The sequence below is a fragment of the Lepisma saccharinum genome, chromosome 18, assembly GCF_977018435.1.
Source record: "Lepisma saccharinum chromosome 18, izLepSacc3.1, whole genome shotgun sequence".
Taxonomy (NCBI): Eukaryota; Metazoa; Arthropoda; class Insecta; order Zygentoma; family Lepismatidae; genus Lepisma; species Lepisma saccharinum.
The window spans coordinates 5,447,105-5,470,101 of NC_139246.1; the positions used below are offsets into that span (position 1 = coordinate 5,447,105).

General features: G+C 38.7%; 2 protein-coding genes across 2 annotated transcripts in view; one reads left to right on the forward strand and one right to left on the reverse strand.

Annotated features, from left to right (window-relative positions):
* LOC146002703 (uncharacterized) overlaps nt 1-13,581 on the reverse strand; it is a 124,668-nt gene extending 111,087 nt beyond the window's left edge. The window contains exon 1 of the mRNA XM_083140660.1: nt 13,482-13,581. Coding sequence (XP_082996786.1) covers nt 13,482-13,574 — 93 coding nt within the window. The 5' untranslated portion in view covers nt 13,575-13,581. The remainder of the gene's footprint in view (nt 1-13,481) is intronic.
* Nucleotides 13,582-15,050: 1,469 nt separating this feature from the next.
* Nucleotides 15,051-22,997, forward strand: part of Es2 (ess-2 splicing factor homolog) — a 63,085-nt gene continuing 55,138 nt past the window's right edge. Inside the window, exons 1-2 of the mRNA XM_083140661.1 lie at nt 15,051-15,274; nt 20,577-20,733. Coding sequence (XP_082996787.1) covers nt 15,149-15,274; nt 20,577-20,733 — 283 coding nt within the window. The 5' untranslated portion in view covers nt 15,051-15,148. The remainder of the gene's footprint in view (nt 15,275-20,576; nt 20,734-22,997) is intronic.

Below are 22,997 nucleotides of genomic sequence, written 5' to 3' on the forward strand. Positions count from 1 at the left end.
GCGTGTCACTTTGGAGATCATAAACGGATGGATGAACTGGAAAAATGGATCGCGTATTACAACTAAAGTTACTTTTCGTTCTAACACTGCACAAACTGTTACTTCCACGTTCTCTATGACTATGTTGATTGTAATAAATTTTCTTAATTTACAAAAAAATGTTTCGTAAATCAGTTCTTGTTCATTGGTTATCAAAATGATGTAAAGGAATCACTGTTCACACACTTACAAAGTAGTTATAGCCATATTTTCAAAATGATATTTCCATATTAATACGTGTATACCCTTAATATAATTTTAAAATAACTTCTGTAACTACCTTGCACAAAACTGATGTCAAATTTTCAGCAGAGACTTGTACACTGGTTATTGACACTAAATAAATATCATGTATTTTATTATAATATAGCACTATAATGTATTGAAGATGTAATAAATATTGTAATTACATTAAGTATTATTATAAGGCACGAAATAAATTTTCCCTATATATAAAAATTGATGTATGTGTGTACGAATGTGTGTTTGTTCCAGCATAACTCTCGAACGCCTGGAGCGATTTCAACCAAACATGGAATACGTATCACTTCCAATGTCGAAAGAAATACTGTGGGGGTATGACACTCCTGGCACCCCTAGGGGTGGGAGTGGGAGGGAATGACATGTAAAAATAATCGCAAAAGAACGATATTAGTGTGAAATCCATAGTTTTCGGGGTCGCTAGGATGAATTATGACACTCTAATGCCGTTCCACTTCAAGTTCATCACCTATCGGGATGGGAGTGAGAGGGGGTGAAAATTAAAATTTAACGCCATTACAAATCGTAATCAGTTGGATGTTGCGTACTTTGATCTGTCCAAAGCTTTTGATTCAGTGGATCACCATTATGTACTGCATAAATTAGCTAACAGATTTAACATCACTGGAAACACATTAAAAATAGTGAAAGACTATCTAAGAAATAGATAACAACGCATTATACTTCCTTGGATTCATTATAACTGGCTTCCTGTTATATTTGGTGTGGTGCAAAGGAAGCGTTCTTGGCCCTCTGTTACTTGTATTATATCTGGATGAGCTCACACACAGACCTCTTTAATTCCCCCATCTCAAGCACAATTCTAATGTTCGCCGATGATTGCAAGATTATGAGAGATATAAAACAGCCATCAGACATGCAACTTCTCCAAAATGACAAAAAACAGATTCTCTGAATGGTGTAATCGATGGAAACTGTCCACAAATCCTTCAAAATGCTCTTACATAACAATTTCATTGAAACAAAACATTCTTGAAGGTAATTATGAACTCACCGACCTCCCTCTAGCAAAAGAAGCACAACACCGAGATCTAGGTATCCTCATTTATTCAAAACTAACTTTCGAAAATCACATATCAACCATCACAAAAAAGCAATGCGTATGCTAGGCCTTCTTTACAGATTCACAGAAATCAATAGGCTAACCCGAAAGCACTTTCCATTTACTTCAAAACATTTGTGTGTCACCCATTATAGAATACTGTTCAACCATCTGGAACATGGCTGCCCCTTATACCTCCAAGATGGACAGTGTTCTCAGCTTTTCCCTCTCCATCGTTCGATATAGAGTGCTTGCCTAAGAGAGATCTGATTGTAAATCTGCACATTAATACTCCAGATACTCGTAGATACGTTGTAGATAGCTATGAGATTGAGAAGATCATAAATCTTAAGATGCAGCATCCCACTCCACGAACTCTCCCTCAGAGTGCCCAGACATAAAACACGGAGCAACGAGCAAGGAGACTTTCCACACTGCAACTCCCAGACTAACACTCAGACAACGTTCATTAATCCATAAGCTACCGAAGAAATTCAACATCATCTGAAACCAGGTAGATATATTCAGTTCATCTTCGTTTTTTATCAACCAACTTAGAAAAATTGTACATAAGTAACGCATTGTAAAAATAACCTGTTTACCTTGGTACTGTCTTGGCTTGTTTATCTTAGTTTAGTTTATTTTATATTATTTTGTGTGTGTGTGTCTTTCTTATTTTTTAATACTAGTCTACTGTTTTACTGTTGTTTCCTTCCGGTTTAAAATGGTTTCTGCTGTACTGGAAATTTCAATAAATAAATAAAAAATATTCATTGTATCCTTGTATCTCTTGCTACTCTCACCTGGACTCCAATTGGCAACAAAAGTGCTGGGCAAATGCTTGCTTCCCACGAGGTGAGTTCTGGAATAGATCCCGAGCTTTACACACCTACCTTCACTTCCATCTTCATGCAGTTTTCCACTGGGTGAATTCTGGAGAAACTTCCAAGTGTAAAAGTTTATTTATATAGTTAAATCTCAGAGTTTTCTAAAATAAACAGAAGGAACAATGGCAGATGAAAATAATGCGCAGATATTTTAGAAACTCCCCCTACTTTTTGTACACCACCACCCACGATGCAATTCAATCCAAATGTTTGACAAAACATCAAGTTGTGGACGAATGACACTATAAACAATTGTAGCCTTTAATATGTGACCGTGATTTGATTCCTGGTTACTAACTAGACAATCGGCATATCCCCGGTTAGAGATTATAGATTTTATTACGAACTGCTAGTGAAATAATTTATATCATCATTAATTAGCATTGATTACAATTATACTACAGAAAATATTATCTCCATATCATTTGTAGTTTCCTAAATAGCCAATTCAAGTTTCTTTCTTTTATTACAATTATCACCTTACAAATAAATTACCAGCAAAGTACAGTTCTATTTTTTTTTTCGGAATAAATCTCTACAATGTCGTTTTTGTCAATTTTTAATGAATCGACACACTTGACTGATCGGTCAAGAATTTTAAATTTTAAAATTATGAAATAATCATTTGCCCCCAGACCCCAAGTTTTTAAGCCCTCGTTTGTATGTAATGGCGTCTTCAAAATGGAGGCCATGGCGAAGATCTCGGATAAATAAACCAAAACGTTGCATATATTATTTAGGATAATTATTAGCGCATTATAACCTGAATCAGATATGAAGAAATACGCAAATTTCAGAAGATAAAACACATATGTTATGAATAATACTAAAATATAAATATTATTATGCAAGTCATTGACTTAAAAATAGAAAAATACACATAATCCAATAAATTAGTGAAATTTGGCTAATATGGAGGTCGCTACATTGACTTCAGATCGTTTGACTAAATCCGCATCTCAGGTAATCGACGTTCGGTCAACGTTCGATATGTGCATAATCTGATGAAAAAATTATTTGCTTGCTCTCAATGGAAAGAAAACGTCCGCGAACCGCTCAGGACTCACATGAAGAAACTTTGTATTATGATAGGTTAGTATTAGGTAAGTATCTGTGTTCCTAATTGTATGTTGTCACCTTTAGCAGTTTCTGAGTAGGTCAATCCTTATGTTGGTTTTGATAGTTTGATAGTTTACTGGAACACACAAATACATTAAAGGATCGAGAATGTGGATAATAATCAAGTTCATAATTCATATTTATATCTCGAAAGAAGATTTCAATGCCATTGTGCCGATTGGTGACTTTTAATTGTTTGCTCCCATGTACTGAGGGACGGGCCAATTAAAATATTTTACATCTCATTAATCTAGGACTTTCTTCGTCTTCGACTGTGAAAATTTTTAGATCTTCGCATTTACTAGGTTTGGAGATTCCGATAGGTTATTTTGCATCAAAACCGGACCACAATAAAATTGAACTCTAATTCCCGATTTTCTAGGCGAACTTTCCAAAAATTCAAGGGTATAAGCAGATGTTTTCTCCATTTCAACCTTACGTATTATAGCCTCTCACAACCCACAGACAGATACATTAACAATATAAAGGAGCTACGTGAGTCCAATGTATCCAAGAATTATAATTGAATTCAATTAAACGGTATTCGAGAGAGAGTCAAATAAAAAACTTTAGAAGTCAGACAGAATTTACAGGACAGACTTTAAACAGATCAAATTTAAATGAGGTATCGACTGTTATGTACAAAACCACCCAAGGCTGCAACACTGATGAGCTTCACAACACTTTTAAAGATGGCGCCTCCTGCTTCCACATGCACCTAAAAATTATAGACATTCTACGGCAAATGAAAATTCAATGTTTCTATGCATGCTTACCACGCCAGCAAGCTTACAAATAGAGGAGAAAGTTCGACAATGGCCTCAGTCTGCAAGCAGATGGGTGGAAAGAACTTAGATAATAAACAAGAACAAATAAAGTTTTCACTTGACTGCCCCTCGTGTTTAAAATATTTAAGGTGCCGAGTATACATTGGAATTTTAAACTAATTATTCTTGAAGCAGCAACAAAAGCATGTGGAAAGATGGAAGTAGGAAGACAGCAAAAGAGAACGCCATGGTGGACAAAAGAAATCAATGAGCAAGTCAAAAGGAAAAAAGAACTCTGGAAGAAATACTTGATTAAATAGATGAGTCAACGCATACGAAGAATACAAGAAAGAATAAGTGTTAAAGAAATGGTAAAGCTGGAAAAACAAAAATCTTGAGAAAATCTTGGCAAGAAATTAGAGACAAATTATAATGAAAACCAGAAACTGTTTTACAGAACACTAAAGGGTATATGGAAAGATAAAGAATGCCCATTGAAATTTATATCCTACTAACCAACGAAGAAAATATAATGATAAGATGGAAATAACATTTTGAGGAACTGTTAACCATAGAGGAAGATCAAAACGGGGAAAGGGAAAGAGAACAGTGGGAGCAAGAGGAGAACCTGAGAAACGGTGGAAATGGAAAAGAGGATCAAAATGTGATTACCATGGGCGAACTGAATGAGGGTATCAAAAACATGAAGCTAGAAAGTCAGCAGGCCATGATGAGATAACACCTGAGATGTTGAGATACATGAGAATAGAAGGTAAACAAATGCTGCTCCAAGTATTCAACCTGGTATGGAAGGAGAGTATAATACCTGAGGATTGGCAAGTCAGTATCGTAATACCAATATATAAAAAGGAGACAATAGAACATGTGAAAACTACAGAGGGATTTCCTTATTCAGTGTCCCAGGGAAAGTTTATGCTTCAATACTGGAATCACGTTTAAGAACTATAATTGAACCCCATTTAGACCAGGCTCAACATGGATTCCATCCTGGGAGAAGCACACAGGATCTCATTTTCAGCATACGTCAAATTAGCGAGAAAGCTATAGAATTTGGAGGAAAAAAAACAGTACACATGGCCTTCATATATCTAGAAAAGAGCATTTGACACCATACCTAGGGCAAAGATCTGGGCAATTATAAAGCAAAGAGGAGTAGAGGAAGATCTGCTACAAGGCATAAGGAGTCTGCATATAAAATGCAGTAACTATGTTAGAACTGTAAATGCTAAATCAGAAGAGTTTTAAAGAACAAGAGGTTCGAAACAAGGATGTATACTCAGTCCCCTCCTTTTCATTGTATTGATGAATGAAGTCATAAATGAATGTAACATAAAAGTCAAAAAGTTATGGGTAGGATATAAAAACATGAGGCCAGTAGCTACAACTGTCATATTTTGCATATGCAGACGATATCCTAATTTAAGAAGCTCTGAGAAAAATCTACAATATAACATGAAAATTTGGAATAAAAACTCCTAAAATATGGGAAGAGAATAAATAATAATAAAACGAAGACCATGATAACAGCAAGAGAAAGGTAGAGCATAAAATATACCTTGAAAATCAAGAATTAGAACAGGTTAATAGTTTCAAATATCTGGAAGCAACACTACAGCAAGATGGTAAAATAGACAAGGAAATTAACAGCAGAATACAAGTAATAGGACGCTTATTTAATGCCTTGAAGAGAAACTTCCTCAATAAAAAGGAGATAACAAAGTCAACAAAACTTACAGTGTATAAAACCATATACATACCCACGATTCTAAATAGCTGCGAGTCCTGGACATTGACATCAAAACACCAAAGTAAACTGCAGACAATGGAAATGAGATTCTTGCGTAAGATCGAAGGAAAGACAAGAAGAGATCGAGTGAGAAATCAAACCATAAGAAATTGTTTGAGAGTTTCTCCCTTACTAGAGAAAGTAGAACAGAGCCAACTAAGAAGGTTTGGTCACGTGAAGAGAATGGCTGGAATGCACGTAGCCAAAGCGGTCTACGAAGTGAAAATGCAGGGGACAAGTCTAAGAGGAAGATGTAGAAAAGTGTGGGAAGACGATGCAAAGAGAGGTGCGGAAGTAGGGGGCGGCGACTGGAAAGAAGTGCAAGATTTAGTTCAAGACAGGGACAGATGGCAATCCTTCTGGAAGAAGACGGATTAAGTAAGTTAATTTACATTTGCCATTTCACATACTCAGACTCGAAATACATATCCAAATACAAGTCACAAATGTTACGGGATATACTAATCTTCGAACAATTGTTAACCCTCCCGTTGCCAAGCTTTACGACACCTTTATTTTAACAAGCGGGGTATTTTGACTACCCCAATACAATTTTGTGATTTAGTGTAATATTTGTTTTTAGATTCTGTTATTTTCAATGAATAGCTTTATTTAGTATTGAAATATAGTTTTTCAAATTATTAAAAGTATTTAAACTGAACATAAACACCGTATGGTGACACTAGTGCAGCGTTGCCATGTATGCGCGCTCTAATTCAACTCACACAATAGTAACCTGAAACAATAGAGTACAATATATGTTATGTGAGCTAAACAATGGATGTATGGTAAAGCTCAACAATGGAAAAATTAAATAACGAAGATGAATGAGTACATATTTCATAAAACATTCATTTTTGACAAATAAGAAGATAAGACATCTCATACCAAGCGGGGTAGTCTCACAACCCCACCAATATATCCCGTCAATAATAACTATAAAAACAAACAAACTGGGTCAGTCACGAGTGTAAATACAATTTCAATCATTTTAGGACAGTCATGAAACCACAAGTATGTAGCTCTTCAGATAAAATTATTATAGGGAAAAATCAACCTAGGGTAGTCAGAATACCCCGCTTGGTAATGCGAGGGTTAATTATGTAAGAGTTTTAACAGTGGCGTATTCTGGGTTTAAAACGTGGGCTATCTCTTTTTATCATAATGTTCAAATGGGAGGCTCTTTTTCGTTCAATTTCTTGGATTTTAAGCTCATGTGACATTGCGATTAAAATACATACATTACAATTTACTAATAATTATAAAAATATCACTGTTTCATTAATATAAAAGCAATAAGGAAAACATTTCAAATATTTATAAAATATTGAGGCCCACATTGTGAAATATTTATGTAGGCTACGTGCGAGAATAAAATATACGCGTATAATAAACTTCTTACCTTGAATATTTAATTTGGTCAGGAACTCCATTCTTCTCTTGGCAACCTCTGTGGTAAAATGGTTATTAGCACAGCGCACTACGACGCCAGGGGACTCGGGTTCAAATCCAGGCATGGATATGGATATTCTTTGTGAATGTCCCTTCATGAATTTAATCGTATTGTCACTCATCCTCATCGTCGCGATTAGCTAAAGTGGCAGAAAAGCAACGCAAAATAACAAATCAAGTCCATTCTTCTCTTCTTTGCGATGCCAGAGGCCTGCATATCTTCACGATTTGAAGTTTATCCTCATGCAAAAGCAGAGTAAATTGTTTCGCCAATAGTTCGTTAATTATGTCATTCATTTTCGTTCGCTACACCACGCAGCACAGATCATTCAAAACATATAGCTATAAGTAATTCTCACTCAATACATTTAAGAAAATCCACACAGTAAGAAACCTAATTTTCTTAAACTTCCTTCAACGCGATTTCCACTCACAAAATACCCTTTGTCATCTCCGGCCAGTCAGTGTCAGGGGCGCCGACTTGTCAAAATTATTGGGGGGGCTCTGATCACTGAAATAAATGAATGAATGTCTCACTCCCACCCTTTTTTTAAAATAAAAATTACGTCTTCGTATAGCAGTTTTTAAGCAGCTATTATATTCCTCATGCAAATGAACTGTAACATGATAAATGTTTAGAAAATGTTTCAAAGTCTCTTTATGTCTTTTGTGTCTGCTCATTTGTTTTTTAGATAACAATTAACATTTTTATTGAAAAGTATGTATTTACATTAAGAGGCCAACCTAACAGTTTTATGCCGGCCTCGGTTGCCGAGCATGTTGGGTGGTCGACTCAACTCACTTTGATCCAGAGGTCTCGGGTTCGAGTCCCGGCGAGGGCATGGGTGTGTTTTAATGTCCGCAACAGACATGTGATGGGTTGCAAATAACCCATAAAATGACGAATATTTACAATATTTAACAGTTTTATTTAATTATTTACATAAATGCTAACACAAATCGCAGGAAAATTGTTTTACTTTTTTGTTCTTGCTACAATATTTTACTTTTTAAATTTAATTTTGCAATAATAAAAAAATAGCATGTATACTAAGATATAAAGTGACATACACAACAAAAACATATGAACATGATTTAAAAATAAAGCAAAAGTTGCTCTACGCAGTGGGTTATTTCCTTATGAACTCATTAACGAGCAGTCTCAGGTCCAAATTATCAAGCATAGTTTGATGTATGTGGAGTACTGCTAATCTGCTTAGTCTCTTCTGCCTTATTGTAGATCTCAAATATGTCTTTATTCGGCTAATAGCACTGAATGACCTTTCGGCTGTGGCTGTCGTCACTGGCACAGTGCGGAGGACCATCATGAATTTGGGTCCTGGAGGGTGCTGTATTCCAAAAGAAACTTCCTTATGTCACGCATGGTAGTTAGAACCACTTTCTTCTGTTTGGCGATATCACCAAGCATGGACATGTGTAAAGAGAGCCAATCGGCATCCAAATCTTGGCGAAAGAATTCTCGCGTTTGCTGAAAGTTTGTTGTGCAACTGTTCACAGCTGAGACGCATTCTTTCTCTATGGCTGTTACTTTTTGTAGTCCTGTAGATTCATGTCCTTGTTTAACACATGATTTTGCTGAGTCACACACGTCAGTGTATATTGATTTATAATACTATTTTGGAGTGTAGAACTTGTGATGTTTGGCAGTATCAGGATTTTCAAGTCTCTTAGGGACGTGACGTTGCCGGGGCAATTCTGGCTCATCAACGAGGCTGGGTTTGCCCTCTGTCCATTTCAGCCAGAACTGCTCAAAACCCATTCGCTTTTCTTGAAAGATGTCAGTCAAGTATTTTAGTTTTGATTCCACTTCTGTAGCACCAATGTGTGGAAACTGAATCTTACAGTTTACCTCTTCTTTGGACCCATCACATGGCAGTAGAGGGAGAGAAAGAAAAATGTCTTGAAGTGAAGCATTGTCTCAAGGTATCCAGCACATTTTAATGCTGCGTCAGTAGAATCTTCTTCAGAAAATTTCTGAAGAAAATTGAGAAGGTTTTCATAGTTCCTTAAGATCTCTTGCATACTGGAGGCTCTCAACGTCCACCGACGAGGGCAAAGTGGTCACAGTCCAGTATGGCCAGCCTTCTCATTCACATCAATAATATTCCTAAATATTTGCATTCTTTTAGGGGATTCCCAAACAGTCTTTAACAAGTCATCGGTTAAATTCATTATGTCTCTGATTAATATATGTATAATAGTAAATAATAATTATATACTTAATACATAGTAATAAGTCGTGTGTTTTGCTGTCTCCGGTCATAGCCCCCACCCCCAAAGTTGATGGTTTAGCGGTCTCAGCCCCCCAAAGTTGGTCTAGAACATTTCAAATGTGTATTTAAAGTTACGTTCATGTGGCACAATTCAGAGCAAACTTTACAAGAGAAGAAAAATAGTACATTAAATCCTCTTAAGCAAAATTATTTGGGGGGGCTCTGCCCCCACATCATTAACATTGGGGGGGCTCGAGCCCCCCTAAACCCCATGGAGTCGGCGCCTATGTGTGTACCCCAACCAGTCATAAACAAAGCAGCAGAGGGGTTGAAAACATCGTAAAGCATTGTTGGTTCAAGGTCAGCGGCCTGTGAGTTCTGCATGTGTTCGATGGGACAGTGTTGCTTTGGCCTAGAGGACAAATTCCCTTTCACATGCCAGCCACTCCTTTCCCGTTCCTGTAATAGTAGTTTAGTTTCAAAATTACTCTTACCTGGGAAAATCCCATACTGGTTAGTGCATTGGCATCGCTGTAAGGTTTTACCGCCGTTGTAAAACGCAGAGTTCCCTGTCTAAGAAGCCACTACAAATACGTCACCGGCCGCCTCCAGGCGCTGGTCGGGGAAGAATTTAACCGCTGAAGTCTGGTGGTAGTTTTAAAGGAAAGGAGTCCATTCCCCATGTATAGAGCGAGCACAAGGAAAACAAACATTGGACGAAAAATCCCCGCGCAGCTTTTTCTTCCGTTCAGCTCGGGCCATAAGGAAGCATGGTCCACTCTCCCCCTCTTCTCCTCGCGGGAGTACGGTGCACAGGAGTCGCGGGTTTTATACTATCATTTTTTCCCGCGGTCGTTGTTTGAGAGTGAAGCATCAGTCACATTTGATAGTCGATTATTTTCTGTATTTAATCTGGGCTTCGGCGATAGCCTAGGTAGCCTAGAATATACGCGCCTGAGTTTTAAACTAAAATTTATCTAATCAATGTAAAGATATCTTAAGCCGGCACGGAATCGCAGCCAATGGGCGCAGTCGCATCAATCGCCTGAAAGCTGTTTGCTGGTTTCCCATGTAGCGTCACCTACTTGAGTTCGGGTGAGATTCGGCCATAGCTTCGGCTGTGCTCGGGAATGTCCAACTTTTGTATAAAAATTCATGATATAGACCGTGTTAAAAGTTCCCCCCGGAACTTCCAGTTTAGGCCAGTCCCCGTTGTTTCCAGTGCAGATTTCCCGACATACGAAGTATGAAATGAGCGTTTGTTTTCATTTTCATCAGTTGTGCGACGATAGTCAAGAAAGGTATTTGTTAAAGTTCTCCTATGAAAGAGTGGAAGTGTAGAATCCGTCGGATGGTCAACTGCAGAGCAGATTATTAAAAAAATGACGTGTCTTTGTGGCCGCCAGTTGTATAGCATACTACGAGTATCTCATGTACACGCACGACGAACTCAAAACGTACGAAAGTTTGGATATATTCAATTATTTTGTAAATAGAAAAGTGAGGGAAAGAGAATTCTATAAAACTAGTGATATTATTATATTATAAAGTATGATTAAGTGAATCTTTGCCAACAGATCTGCAGAAGTAATGACACATAGAAATGGTAGTAGTGTGCTTTCAACTTCGCCTTTCCGCCTGAGGGATTCAGGGAAAACCTACGATATGGCATGCCACTTTAACTTGCACGAATTTACTTCAAACAACAAGGGAGTTTTCAGACTGAAGAGACAAACCATATCCGGATCTCGCAGAGATGCATTGTATCAAAAGCAAACCATTCACCACGCTTGCGCAAATAACAGACCGTGGCAACACGATGCACGGTAATGATGAAACGGTCCAGTCCGAGCAACATGAAAGCGACACCTGCAATTTGTCGTGTCGCTTTAGATCGGGAGGCGTTGTTTATTTTTGAATGTTGGTTTCCAAGAGTCACGTATCATTCAGTCTGAAAGCTTCCTTTCGAACCAATTCGCCACTAGAAAATGCACGTGTCGCTTGCACTGGACTGATTTCTTAGTGCTATGCATCGTGTCGCCTCGGTCTGTTGTACTCGTATGCGAGGTGAATTGTTTGCTTTAGAATAAAGGCGCTGTTGCTTGTTGCTTTGGTGTGTAATCTCCGTATCACTTGAAAATGAATCCTCAGTGATTAATGACATTTTTCGAACCGAAGCGACACGACAAGCTTCACGTGTCGCTCAGATTCCCAATGGCGTGTATAGTGCCGCCTGAGATTGATTTCCCATTTGTGGTAAATGCTTATTTATAGACTAAATGGGCCTGTGTCGCTTGTCACTTCGGTGTGAATGTGAACCACCGTTGTCGCGTGTCGCTTCGGTTTGAAACCTCACTAAGAGGCGTTCTTTTCACCACAACACAATACTCAGATAAACGATCAACATGCTTGTAAAAAATGCAAGTCGTACAAATCCTTTCCGGGTACCAATCCTTTCTTCGTTCAGCTTGTATCCACAGGTTTCGTCTCTCTACGTCCTTCGGAAACCTATGAAGTGATAAAGTAAAGTAAAAAAGTAAAGTGTTCCCCTGTGCTTAGCACCACGCCATGAAGGCGTATAGGGGGTGTGGGGGTAACGCCCCACACTTTCTTGAAGTGATACTTGACTCAATAAATCTGTTCCCGATTGAACTGTGCAACCATATGCTACATAGCTGACACCCTATTGGTACCCCCTTCCGATGTAAAATCCCATTGATTTGAATAGGAGAAAACATGTTTGCCCGTTGTTAGACTCAATTCCTGGTATGTCGTCTGCTGTGACGTCACCAGTCTTTACTAATATACCCTATCGAGCCCCCAGTTAGCCTCACGCAAGATTGTAGTCTTGAATACTTGAGTCGTGCACTTGTTCATTTGTTTGAAATCATGGAAGTTTAAAGTCAGCCAGAAGTTGGTTGTAGTTCATCTACACAGCTGACACCCTATTCCCTATTTCCTTGTAAGAGAACCTCTACTTTGCCGTTTTATATTAACGTCCATAGCGCCGTAAGCGTAACTGGGTTTTCGAGGGGAACCAGGCGAGTGCGCATGCTCCACAGTAACCCCGCCTTGGTGAAAATTTACAGTAGTAACTCCACCGGAAGTACCTGCCGCCATTTTGAAAATCACGTCATCATTCCAAACTCGCATCATAACCAATCAAAAACGAACTGCCATATTAAAAATACAAAGTTAACAATTTCCGAACACAAAAACGATTTACGCCTTTTAACACGCAAATTGGAACCACACCAGTAAACACGAGGAGGAAACACGCCAATAAACTCAAGGAAGAAATGCGCCTTAAAAATGAAAATGTAACCACGCCAGTAAACACAAGGGGGAACGACACCAGTAAACACAAGGGGGAACGACAAAAAATAAATGATTTACCCCTTTCAACACACAGTAAAATAAAATTGGAACCACACCAGTAAACACGAGGAGGAAACACGCCAATAAACACAAGGAAGAAATTCGCCTTAAAAATGAAAATGGAACCACACCAGTAAACACAAGGGGGAACGACACCAGTAAACACAAGGGGGAACGACACCAGTAAACACAAGGGGGAACGACACCAGTAAACACAAAGGGGAACGACACCAGTAAACACAAAGGGGAACGACTAAACACAATAATAAACCACTCCAATAAAAACTTGCAATTAAAAAATCTTCATTTATACTACTGTTGGGGGCTCCGCCCCCAAACCCCCGAACCAATCCAAATCAAAATCACTAAATCTAAATTTCTATGAGTACCCGAATTTAAAACTAAACGAAAACTAAAAAATTTACATTACAACCACAAGTTACCTACTCCAAAATAAAAAGAAATCAAACTTACCTTACTAATCACAATTAGCTGGAACATAAACTGGTGAAAATTTACAGCAGTTTCACCAAATTCAACGTCCGCGGGCGTAGAAGCCGAGGACATACCAACATGACCCACCAGTAAAATACGGTCGACCGGCAACTGATAACAAACTACTACACAATCTGTGACTACACACCAAGCACTAGCTAATTGAACATCACCAGAGCCACCTACCATCAACTTACTAAAATAAACATACGCTCGCTGACTTACCACATACAAACCACAACTTCCGGTGGATACACGGCAGTAAAGTTTAACCCCCGCCTTTAACACCGTCTATTAGATTTCCTTACTCCGGTTATTTTTTACCTTATTCTTTGTAAAGGTACAAAGTACATACTTGAAGTACAGTCTTGACGGAAGTGACGTCACCTAGTGCAGTTCGAAAGCGCCAAGCAAACGAGTGTACAAGACCAGAGCACGCAGCACGCGAGCAGTGCACACTTGCGATCTGTGCTTGCTTTTCATTTGTTAAAAAAATGGACGTCGGAAGTCAATCAGCTGGTAGTTGTAGTTCTTCCATTGTGTGGAAATGTAAGTAAACAAATTTTTAAAATACTATGTAATTTTATTTATTGGTTTTATTCATATATGCGTGGTTTCTTTCTTCTATAGTGAGAAGTGTTTAAAAGTGAGAAAACAATTTATTTTTCCGCGATCGTAAACCATGTTGCGGAATGTGTGAAAATTAATTTGAAAGAGCAAATTTCTTTCATATTTCTATAATTAATAACGTGCTGTGTTATATAAACTGCACGCCGAGTCATGTGTGTGTTGTGGCACATACAGTCGATGTTTGATAATTTTAGTTTCAAAGCAACTTTTGTTGCCATTCTCACTTGTGCTGGCGCTGCAGTCGAAGTGCAGTTCGAAAGCTTTCCGCTTCCAGGCTTCAAGACCGCACTGCGAGTATGCTCTCGGGGTATGCTCGCTTCAAGTATGGTCTTGCAGCTTTCGGACACAGCCTCTGTAAGGTATGTGTGATATATAGACGTATTCTCCGAAATGTCATCTTTACATTCATGTACGATACGCATCATAATTTTGTTTCATAACTGCTGTCACAATAATTAAAGGTGTACCCCCTTCCGATGTACAATCCCATTGATTTGAATAGGAGAAAAACATGTTTGCCCGTTGTTAGACTCAATTCCTGGTTTGTCGTCTACTGTGACGTCACCAGTCACCACTAATATACCATATCGAGCCCCCAGTTAGCCTCACGCAAGATTGCAGTCTTGAATACTTGAGTCGTGAACTTGTTAATTTGTTTGAAATCATGGAAGTTTAAAGTCAGCCAGAAGTTGATTGTAGTTCATCTAATGTATGCAAATGAAAGTAGCTACAAGAATATTTCGAAATTTAGAAACAATCCTTTTAGAAAGATATACTTTTTCCTTCTGGATATATGAAGTCTTCAGCTAACAAAAACCTATTCAAAATTTAAATGATTTGACATTGAGGCCAGGGATTCTATATCTCACAGACTATAATAGTTACTGTTGCATGGGGCAAATCGCTCAACCCTTGTTAAGTTGATGCAGTATAATCTGTGAGTTGATGTAAACACTGTCCTGAAGAATATCATCATTATATTGAAATTTAGATGAATCTTGTGAAACGCCTTCGGAATGTCCGATAAAGTAGTAAAAATTCGTGCAAATGAAAAAGCTACGTCTGCTGTGGAAGTTTTCAAACAACCTATGGGAGTAGTAAAATGCCAGAAGAAGGTACTGGACGAAGATACATATATTCAGGTGAGTTATTGATTCGTATTATATACGTATGTAGCCACCAAGCTTTATTTCCATACTTTCTTGAGTGTTTCTTTCAACTAGACATGGATGCAATAACTCGTACACACAAAGACACACACACCCACCTTAATCTTGCTAAAATTTCTAGTGCAGGGACCATTGCGTGTGATGTATTGATCGAAAAGTGTCACGTGCGCTTAACAAACGCAAAAAGTTATTAATTATTCTCAATATAAAAATTTATGGCCGAGGTTCTGATTATTAATTCCGATGTCGTCGTGTTACACAGTAATTTATGCACACATACCCCTAACTATCCCTTTCCCCAATATAAACATTCTAGATGTCAGCCTCGATGATATGAACAAGCATTCAAAACCCCTAACGCAGGTTTATCCAGAATTTTCTATCTTGGGAGGGGTTGTAAATGTAAATTTAGTACCATATTTACCAAGATTTGAGGGGGGGTTTGTAGAAATTTTAGGACGTGTATGAATAAACCACTATGCACGTCTGTAAGCATATATTGAAAAGTGACACGTGTGTTTTTTTTCTGCAGATCAATTATTTACAACCTGTTTCTATATAATTGTGTTTGTAACACTCCCATGTGCTTATCTTGTCACTGTTTATACATTTTAAACAGGTTAGGTTTGATTATCTTAGTATTCCCATACTTTCCTTGATCTGCATGTTTATACGCTTTCCATTCAAACAGATGGCTTGGGACAGTGGGTGACTAGGATCACGATCATTCGCTCAACCCACTTTACATGACATGATTGCTTCCAGATTAATATTTTCTGCATTTTTGAAACCAAGAAATGGTAAAACTGTCAAAGCCGGGAATCAGCTGTAACTCGTTTATTCTGTAATTGTTGACATTCATACTTACTTATTCGGTAACACTTTACTATAGCGGAGACGGATTTCTTCAAATTTACAGGAGGAAGTACTTCCGCAAATCATTTTCTGTAGCGTTGTTGATGTTCGGGAATGTAGTTTTGATCCATTTTAATGCGAATGCATGTGGTTTTCTGCGAAAATCTATTCCGACGTGCTATTGCTGCTGCCGTTATTTGCTTTCTGCACCAGAGCACAATACGTGCTATTGCTGCTGCTACAAGATGACGTGTCGAGGATGCATCGTGAAATTGTTGCCGGGTGTGAAGATGCCATGGAATTTGTAATTCCGATGTTGTCCGTATATACTAAATTGAACGAAAGGAGTGCTAATGGAACCTAACCTAACAGGCCTAACCTAACCTAGTAGGCATACCTCGTCCCCATGATGGTTCGTGGGGCTATTGTATGTAAGAAATAGACATTATTTTCGTTAGAAATCTATTATTTCACCTAAAGAAATGTTCCGCAATGCAGAATAGTACGTTAGCAATGTAAAAAATTATGAAATAAATCATTGATAGGTGTCTCCGGTATAGTAAAGTAGTACCACTTAGTCTGCATTGCGAGAGATTGTTTAACAAGGAATTTCACTTTTTTTTTTTAAAGAAATTAGTTTCTATTGTCGACAATCTCGCTCTCTGAACACGCAAAATGGTGGGCAAATATTGACTAGTGTTGTGTTTCAACCTTTTTAACAGAAAAATTCCCTCATAGCCCCAAAAACCATTCACGCATAATCCCAAAAACCATTCTGGATCGTATAACCATCCACGAATAGCCCCCAAAACTATTCATGATAGTGCCACACACCATCTCGGTAAGGTTAGGATAGGTTGCTTTTGGTTGGGCAATATAGTGAAAAAACTGTGTGTTTGGAAACACTTACCGCGGATTACGTCATCAGTATATCCGGTTCAAGTACATGGATTGAAATGCAAGCAACAGCTTCCGTGCATCGGACGGACATTATTATAGAAAAATACATGAGTTAGCAGCCAAATACATTGAAAAATTTTCGTTGTGACATATTTTGGGCAAACAGATCAGATCCTGCATTGAAAACATGTTGAGTAAGCACTGTGCATATGGTATTCGCTGAAGTGATTCAAGGTATGTTTATTGCGATCATATGAGGAATGTCTACTTTTTACATTTTCCTAAGCTATACAGAAACCATGAAAGGTGTGTAAAATGGTAAAATGTAAATTTTCATGTAAGAAAGCTTCTCGTATGCTTTCCTAGCACACACTTTTCTGTTTGTCCAATTTCATCCTTGAGTACACTGCACATGATGTCAAGATGAATATCATCCATGGAAGTGTCCCCAAAATAGAGAATTGTTTGAAAGCAACTTTAGAAATATATTAAATCAGCGATTCATTTAAGGTAATGTCACAGGATTGTAACCCCCTTCCTTTCCTAATTCAGCAAATTGTAATTTAGAAAATATTCTTAAACCTTTTGAAATACTCCTAGTTTCTACTAAGTGAAAAAATAAAATACTAACATCTTATTGAAATGTTCCGTTTCTTATATAACTACAACTTTTCACTCATTCTTGTATCTACAGCCCCTCAATATACTCACATTGAAGATTTTAACCCTTAAATGCCAAGATGTGACAATGTGTCACCTTTGTTTTGTTTTATTTGGTTTTGTTTTCCACTTTTCAAACATACTGTGACTTAAGCAATGGTAGGAGTACATATTTTGAGTGCTACATGAGCCTTGAGGTATCCTATTAGTAATTTTTCTTGTGTGTATACATTGATTGCATTGTAGAATTATTTCTCTTGTAGACTATGGTTGTTACAAACATGAAAATACATTTTTTTTTGTAGTGACGGTTCAGGAGAACACATGCTCCCTTCATCAGACACTTATTTTTAGTTTGATTAAATATACAGATATAACAATGGGAAAGAAAGCATAGATTTGAATGTCTGGTAATCTTCGTTCATTACAGAAGAACACTGGAAGAAATTAAATAATAAGAATGGCAACACTGTGGAGTAGGCCACCATCTTTAAAATGTGATGTAATGTAAGACATGAAGAATCTCTGTAAAAGAGATTATTTTGAATTGTGTGATGATATTTGTAATTTATAATTGAAAAATAATAAAAACAGGCAGTTTGTTTCACAGTTAAGTTGTAGCTGTGTTACAATAATGTTACACTGATAAGATCCATTGTATAACTGACTATTTTTTTTGTTAAAACTGTGTAGCCACTGTTGTAATTGTATCTTTTAATGTAACTAGATATAAATGTCTGATGAAGGGAGCGTGTGTTCTGAAACGTCACAACAAAAAAGTCTATGCTTGTAACAACCATAGACTACAAGATAAATAATTACTAATGTTTAACTTGATTCTAGCTATATTTTTTGAGGGGGGGGAGGACCATTTTCCGCTGAAAATCATGGCTTTTACTTTTTAATTATTTTCCTCTGAAAGCAGGTGAGCAAGAATGGAACACATACCAGGCATTGTTTTAAAACCCTTACGTCCCGGCATTGCCTACGTGGAGGCCCGACGAAGTTCAAAACTTCTTGTCGAAAATGCCCTTCGGTGCAGAGAGAGTCAAAAAGTGTAGCGAACTAGATGGGGTTAGTGTTCAACAGTGGCGTAGCATGGACATTTCGGGTGGGAACGCCAAGTCCGAAGGAAGGGTCGGCCCTTTCTTGCTTAATAATTTACTTATGGTATTAGTCGCCACAGGTATTGTTTATTTGCCTGAAGCCAGCTGAGTTTTCAATAAAACATGATCCATGCATGTTGTAGCTAGAAAATTAGATGCCTCACTATGCCACAAATGTTTTGAACTCTGGTGTTTTATACCTTTTTTTATACCTTTCTGCATGACGCAAGTCATTAAAAACCTACTTGAACCACAAGCGCCTCTGCACAACAGTAGGCGTAATTGTTGTGGATGATCCAACTACTGATTGATTTTTGGGCCTCCCCTATGGCGCAGTGGTAGCGTCGTCGCCTTGTAATCAAGGGGTCCCAGGTTCGATACCCGGTGGAGGCACAAGTGGTTCGGATCCCACTTTAAACTGTAGGTCCAGTCCCGATTAGCCTTACTGTGCATAAAGTGGACTTAAAACACCAAATCAATCCAATCCAATCCATACTGATTGATTTGGTTTATTTTACTTCGCTTTTCTACCACTTTTGGTTAATTGCGAATATGAATATGAGTGATGATGATATTGAGGAAGGGACACTGACAAAGAGCACCCGTGCTCCCGCCAGGATTCGAACCAGGGACCTCTGTCGTCTTGGCGCACTGTGCAAAGCACCCTGACACGGAGGTGGGTGGATGATCCAAATATCGTACACTCTACTGACGTAACAGTGCCGATTAGTAATTCAGACCACTGTTTATTACATCTTGAGAATGCTGATAAACATTTTAAAATAATTTTGTACAGAGACAATTCGATGTTTTCAAATGAATGGTAAACATTTCCATTGACAGAATATTAATTTGCTATTTATTAATAACAATAAAAAAAAAATAGTTTTGCGGGTTAAGTGGTAGAGCAGCCACAGGCTGAATTTCTACCACAAGGACTTCACCAACTTATTTGACAAAAACTGTGTTGATCTTTTAGTTTCTAATGCACATCGCTGTTCGTGAAATAAATTATATAATGCAGTGATCATTAAGAAGTGGTATATTTGAGATTGGTAAAGTTACGTCAGTCAATATTGTGTATTGTAGCGTCACATAACACAAATTGCATGAGTGCAAAGAACCAGGTAGGAATTCTACCGCTGTCGTCTGCTTCAGAAAACAGGAAGGGTCACATGAACCAATCACGGTAGACCTCTACTGCAGCTCCGTACGCTGGCGTACGAGAGAGCATTTACGTGCGTGCCGTAGACATCGAAGCTTTCCCTCCAGAAAGGCAGCAAGGAATATAGAGTCTTGTACGCCGAACCTGCTCGGCGTCCGGCCAGGAAAGGCATTGTGAAAAGATGCTAGAACGAGTGTTGAGAGTGGAGCGTTGCAAGCGGATCGCGAAAAATAGCTATTATAATGCCATGAAGGTCAAACATATATGAAATTAGTCAAGTTTTACTTTATATTCACAGCATTTACGCATTTTTGAAATTTTAAATCTGGGAACGCCGGGCGTACTATAACGCTACGCCACGCCACTGGTGTTCAAGCGTTATTGCATACAATAGGCCTCAACATTTAAGGGTTAAAGGGAGTGAGTATAGATAAGGCTTAACTCTATGAATTTGTTTTTTTTTTACTTGGATTGTTATTCCTTCCTTATATGTACAGTATAATATTTGGAAAAATTGATTGCTTGAAATTCGAAATAATATTGAAATTGTCATTGTTATATTATTTCATGCATGGTATGCTTATTACAGGAAATGGGTAAAATCATCCAGCGAGATTTCTTTCCTGATCTAGAGAAGTTGAAAGCCCAGAATGACTATTTAGAAGCTGTGGAAAAGAATGACTTGCAGAAACTCAGAGAACTCTATGAAAAATACAGCTCTGGGAGAAGGCCTCCAACCGAAAGATGTAAGTTGCTGTTTTTGATTTTTTCAATTTAATTTAATTTTTGGGTTATAATCGCTACAAATTAGTACAAAATTGAACACACTTGGGCTGTGCTGATACAGCTGTATCAGTTTTGCCCAATAGAAGTGCAGTAGTATCGCTATGTTCAAGAATCGGTTGGATTTTATTTACCGATACCAGCTGTTACTTTTCCAGCATTTTCATTGTCCACAGGGTCCACAAAAATGCAATGCAATGCTTTCACGGAGTCTTAATTATCGCAGAAGTTATGCAAAATTTCCACTGATTTGCTACCAATATTGTTTTTTTTTAAATATTCTATTGAACCTACAGTTTAAAGTGGGATCCGAATGACTGTATGATGTGCCTCCACCAGGTATCGAACCCGGGACCCCTTGATTACAAGGCAAGTATGTACTGCATCATCGAGGAGAGCCACTTATATTTGGAATGGAATACTCAGTCACTATAAGACGCATGCTTTTAGAGGCGATATCGGGCGGTGCCACGCAGAGGGTGTGCGTGGCGATTAGCCAATAGCAGGAGTGCAACGTTGTACAGTTAGGAGACTATGGCACGGAAGTTAAAAGCCACGCTCTGTATTTTTCTTGCGCGCAAGACGTTTTCATAAAACTCGCCACTTTAAGGTTCATCATAAGATGGGGAAAGACATTTTGAACCTGACTGTCCAAGTCCCATGAAATTCCGTCGCCTACAGCCAGAGTTATCGTTCCTTGAAGAAACAAGGGAAACAACACCTTTCATTTCCTTCATTTTTTTTCGTTGCCACCGTGTTGACGCAGCTGAGTTGTTGTGTCTAGGGAAAACTGTGGGTGTTAAATTCGCCTCGATATAAACAATGACCCTTCATTGTTCTGGACGTTCTCGAACATTGAAAGTCTAGATCAGTTTGAGTTCAGCGTTTTCGTAGCAAGGCCGGTGTAAAATTATTCGCTTATCGTTCACTCATGCGCCACAAAGAACAGTTCGTGAAAAAGATTAAATACAGCCCTTTTGTGCGATAGTATGTGTTCTTTGTATTTTAAATAATGTCACTCTCAAAACCCAGCACCAGTAGTACAGGCACCAAGGGTGCAAAATCTAATCATTAACCTCCAGAAGAGTGACTCGGAAATGAGTGAAATCAATGACACGGAGACCGAGGAAGACGACGAGAGCGGTGATGATGACCTGGCAGTTCCTCTACAATAAATACCTTCAAGCTTCTTTCAGGTATGGGTTTCTCGTATATGCTACAGTGATATGAAATTATAATCCTGTGTAGAAATATTAACTATATTATTTCACTGTACTCATATATACAGGGTGATTCTAAAGGTATAGTACAAACGAAAACCACAGATACCTCCCATGAAATAGAGACGAAAGTTCCCCTTCCACTTTGCCGAGAGATGCCTCCGTGAGGAGCTAGACAACGCCGAAAACGTGTGAAAATGAACTTCACACCTCTGTACAGCCAGTACCAGTGAAGATAGAAAGGCGGAACAAACGAAGTCAAAAGGAACACCAAAGTCGCCCATCCGAAAAACACTAGGCGGCAGCTGCGCAACACATGCGCATGGGGTTCCACAAAGGAAATAGGAGTGTCCCGCAAGACAAGTGAAGGGAAAGGGTAGCGATCGACAACGGTAGGGAGAAAAGAAGCTATGAAGCATGAAGTAACAATTGCACAGCGGGAGACAAACACCATGACTGAAGCAGTGCAGTCGAGAAAAGTAGTGCGGGGTTGCAGAACCACGGGAGGACGACGTAGGATGTAAAAACACACCGAGAATGCAAGCAAAGTGGTCCGTGACACTCGACAGGCAACAGACGCGTACATGGTTCGGGGCAGAAATGGCGGTGCAGCACAAGGGGAGTCCCCAAAACACAGTGGGGAGACACCGCAGCAAGAACAAAGCACGGTGCAACAAAAGAGAAAGAGGACCAGACGGGGAATGGTACCTGCCAAGGAGACAACAAATGCGGGACTAGGGATTCCCCGTAGCAGCACCGAGGAGATGTCACACAGAGGTCGTGCGCCAGCAGGACAAACACAGCAACTACGGGCACAGGAGGTTATTGCTAATGAAAGGTGCATGTACAGATAGGACCACGTACCCCGTACTGACGTTGTAACAAACGTCGTGGTGGGGCCCAATCAGCCTCTTAAAAATGAAGCCGGAGGCACATCGCTGGGTGGGAGCGGGCGAAACCACTCCGTACGGTGGACGACACTAATGGATGTGGTCGGAATGTTTCCA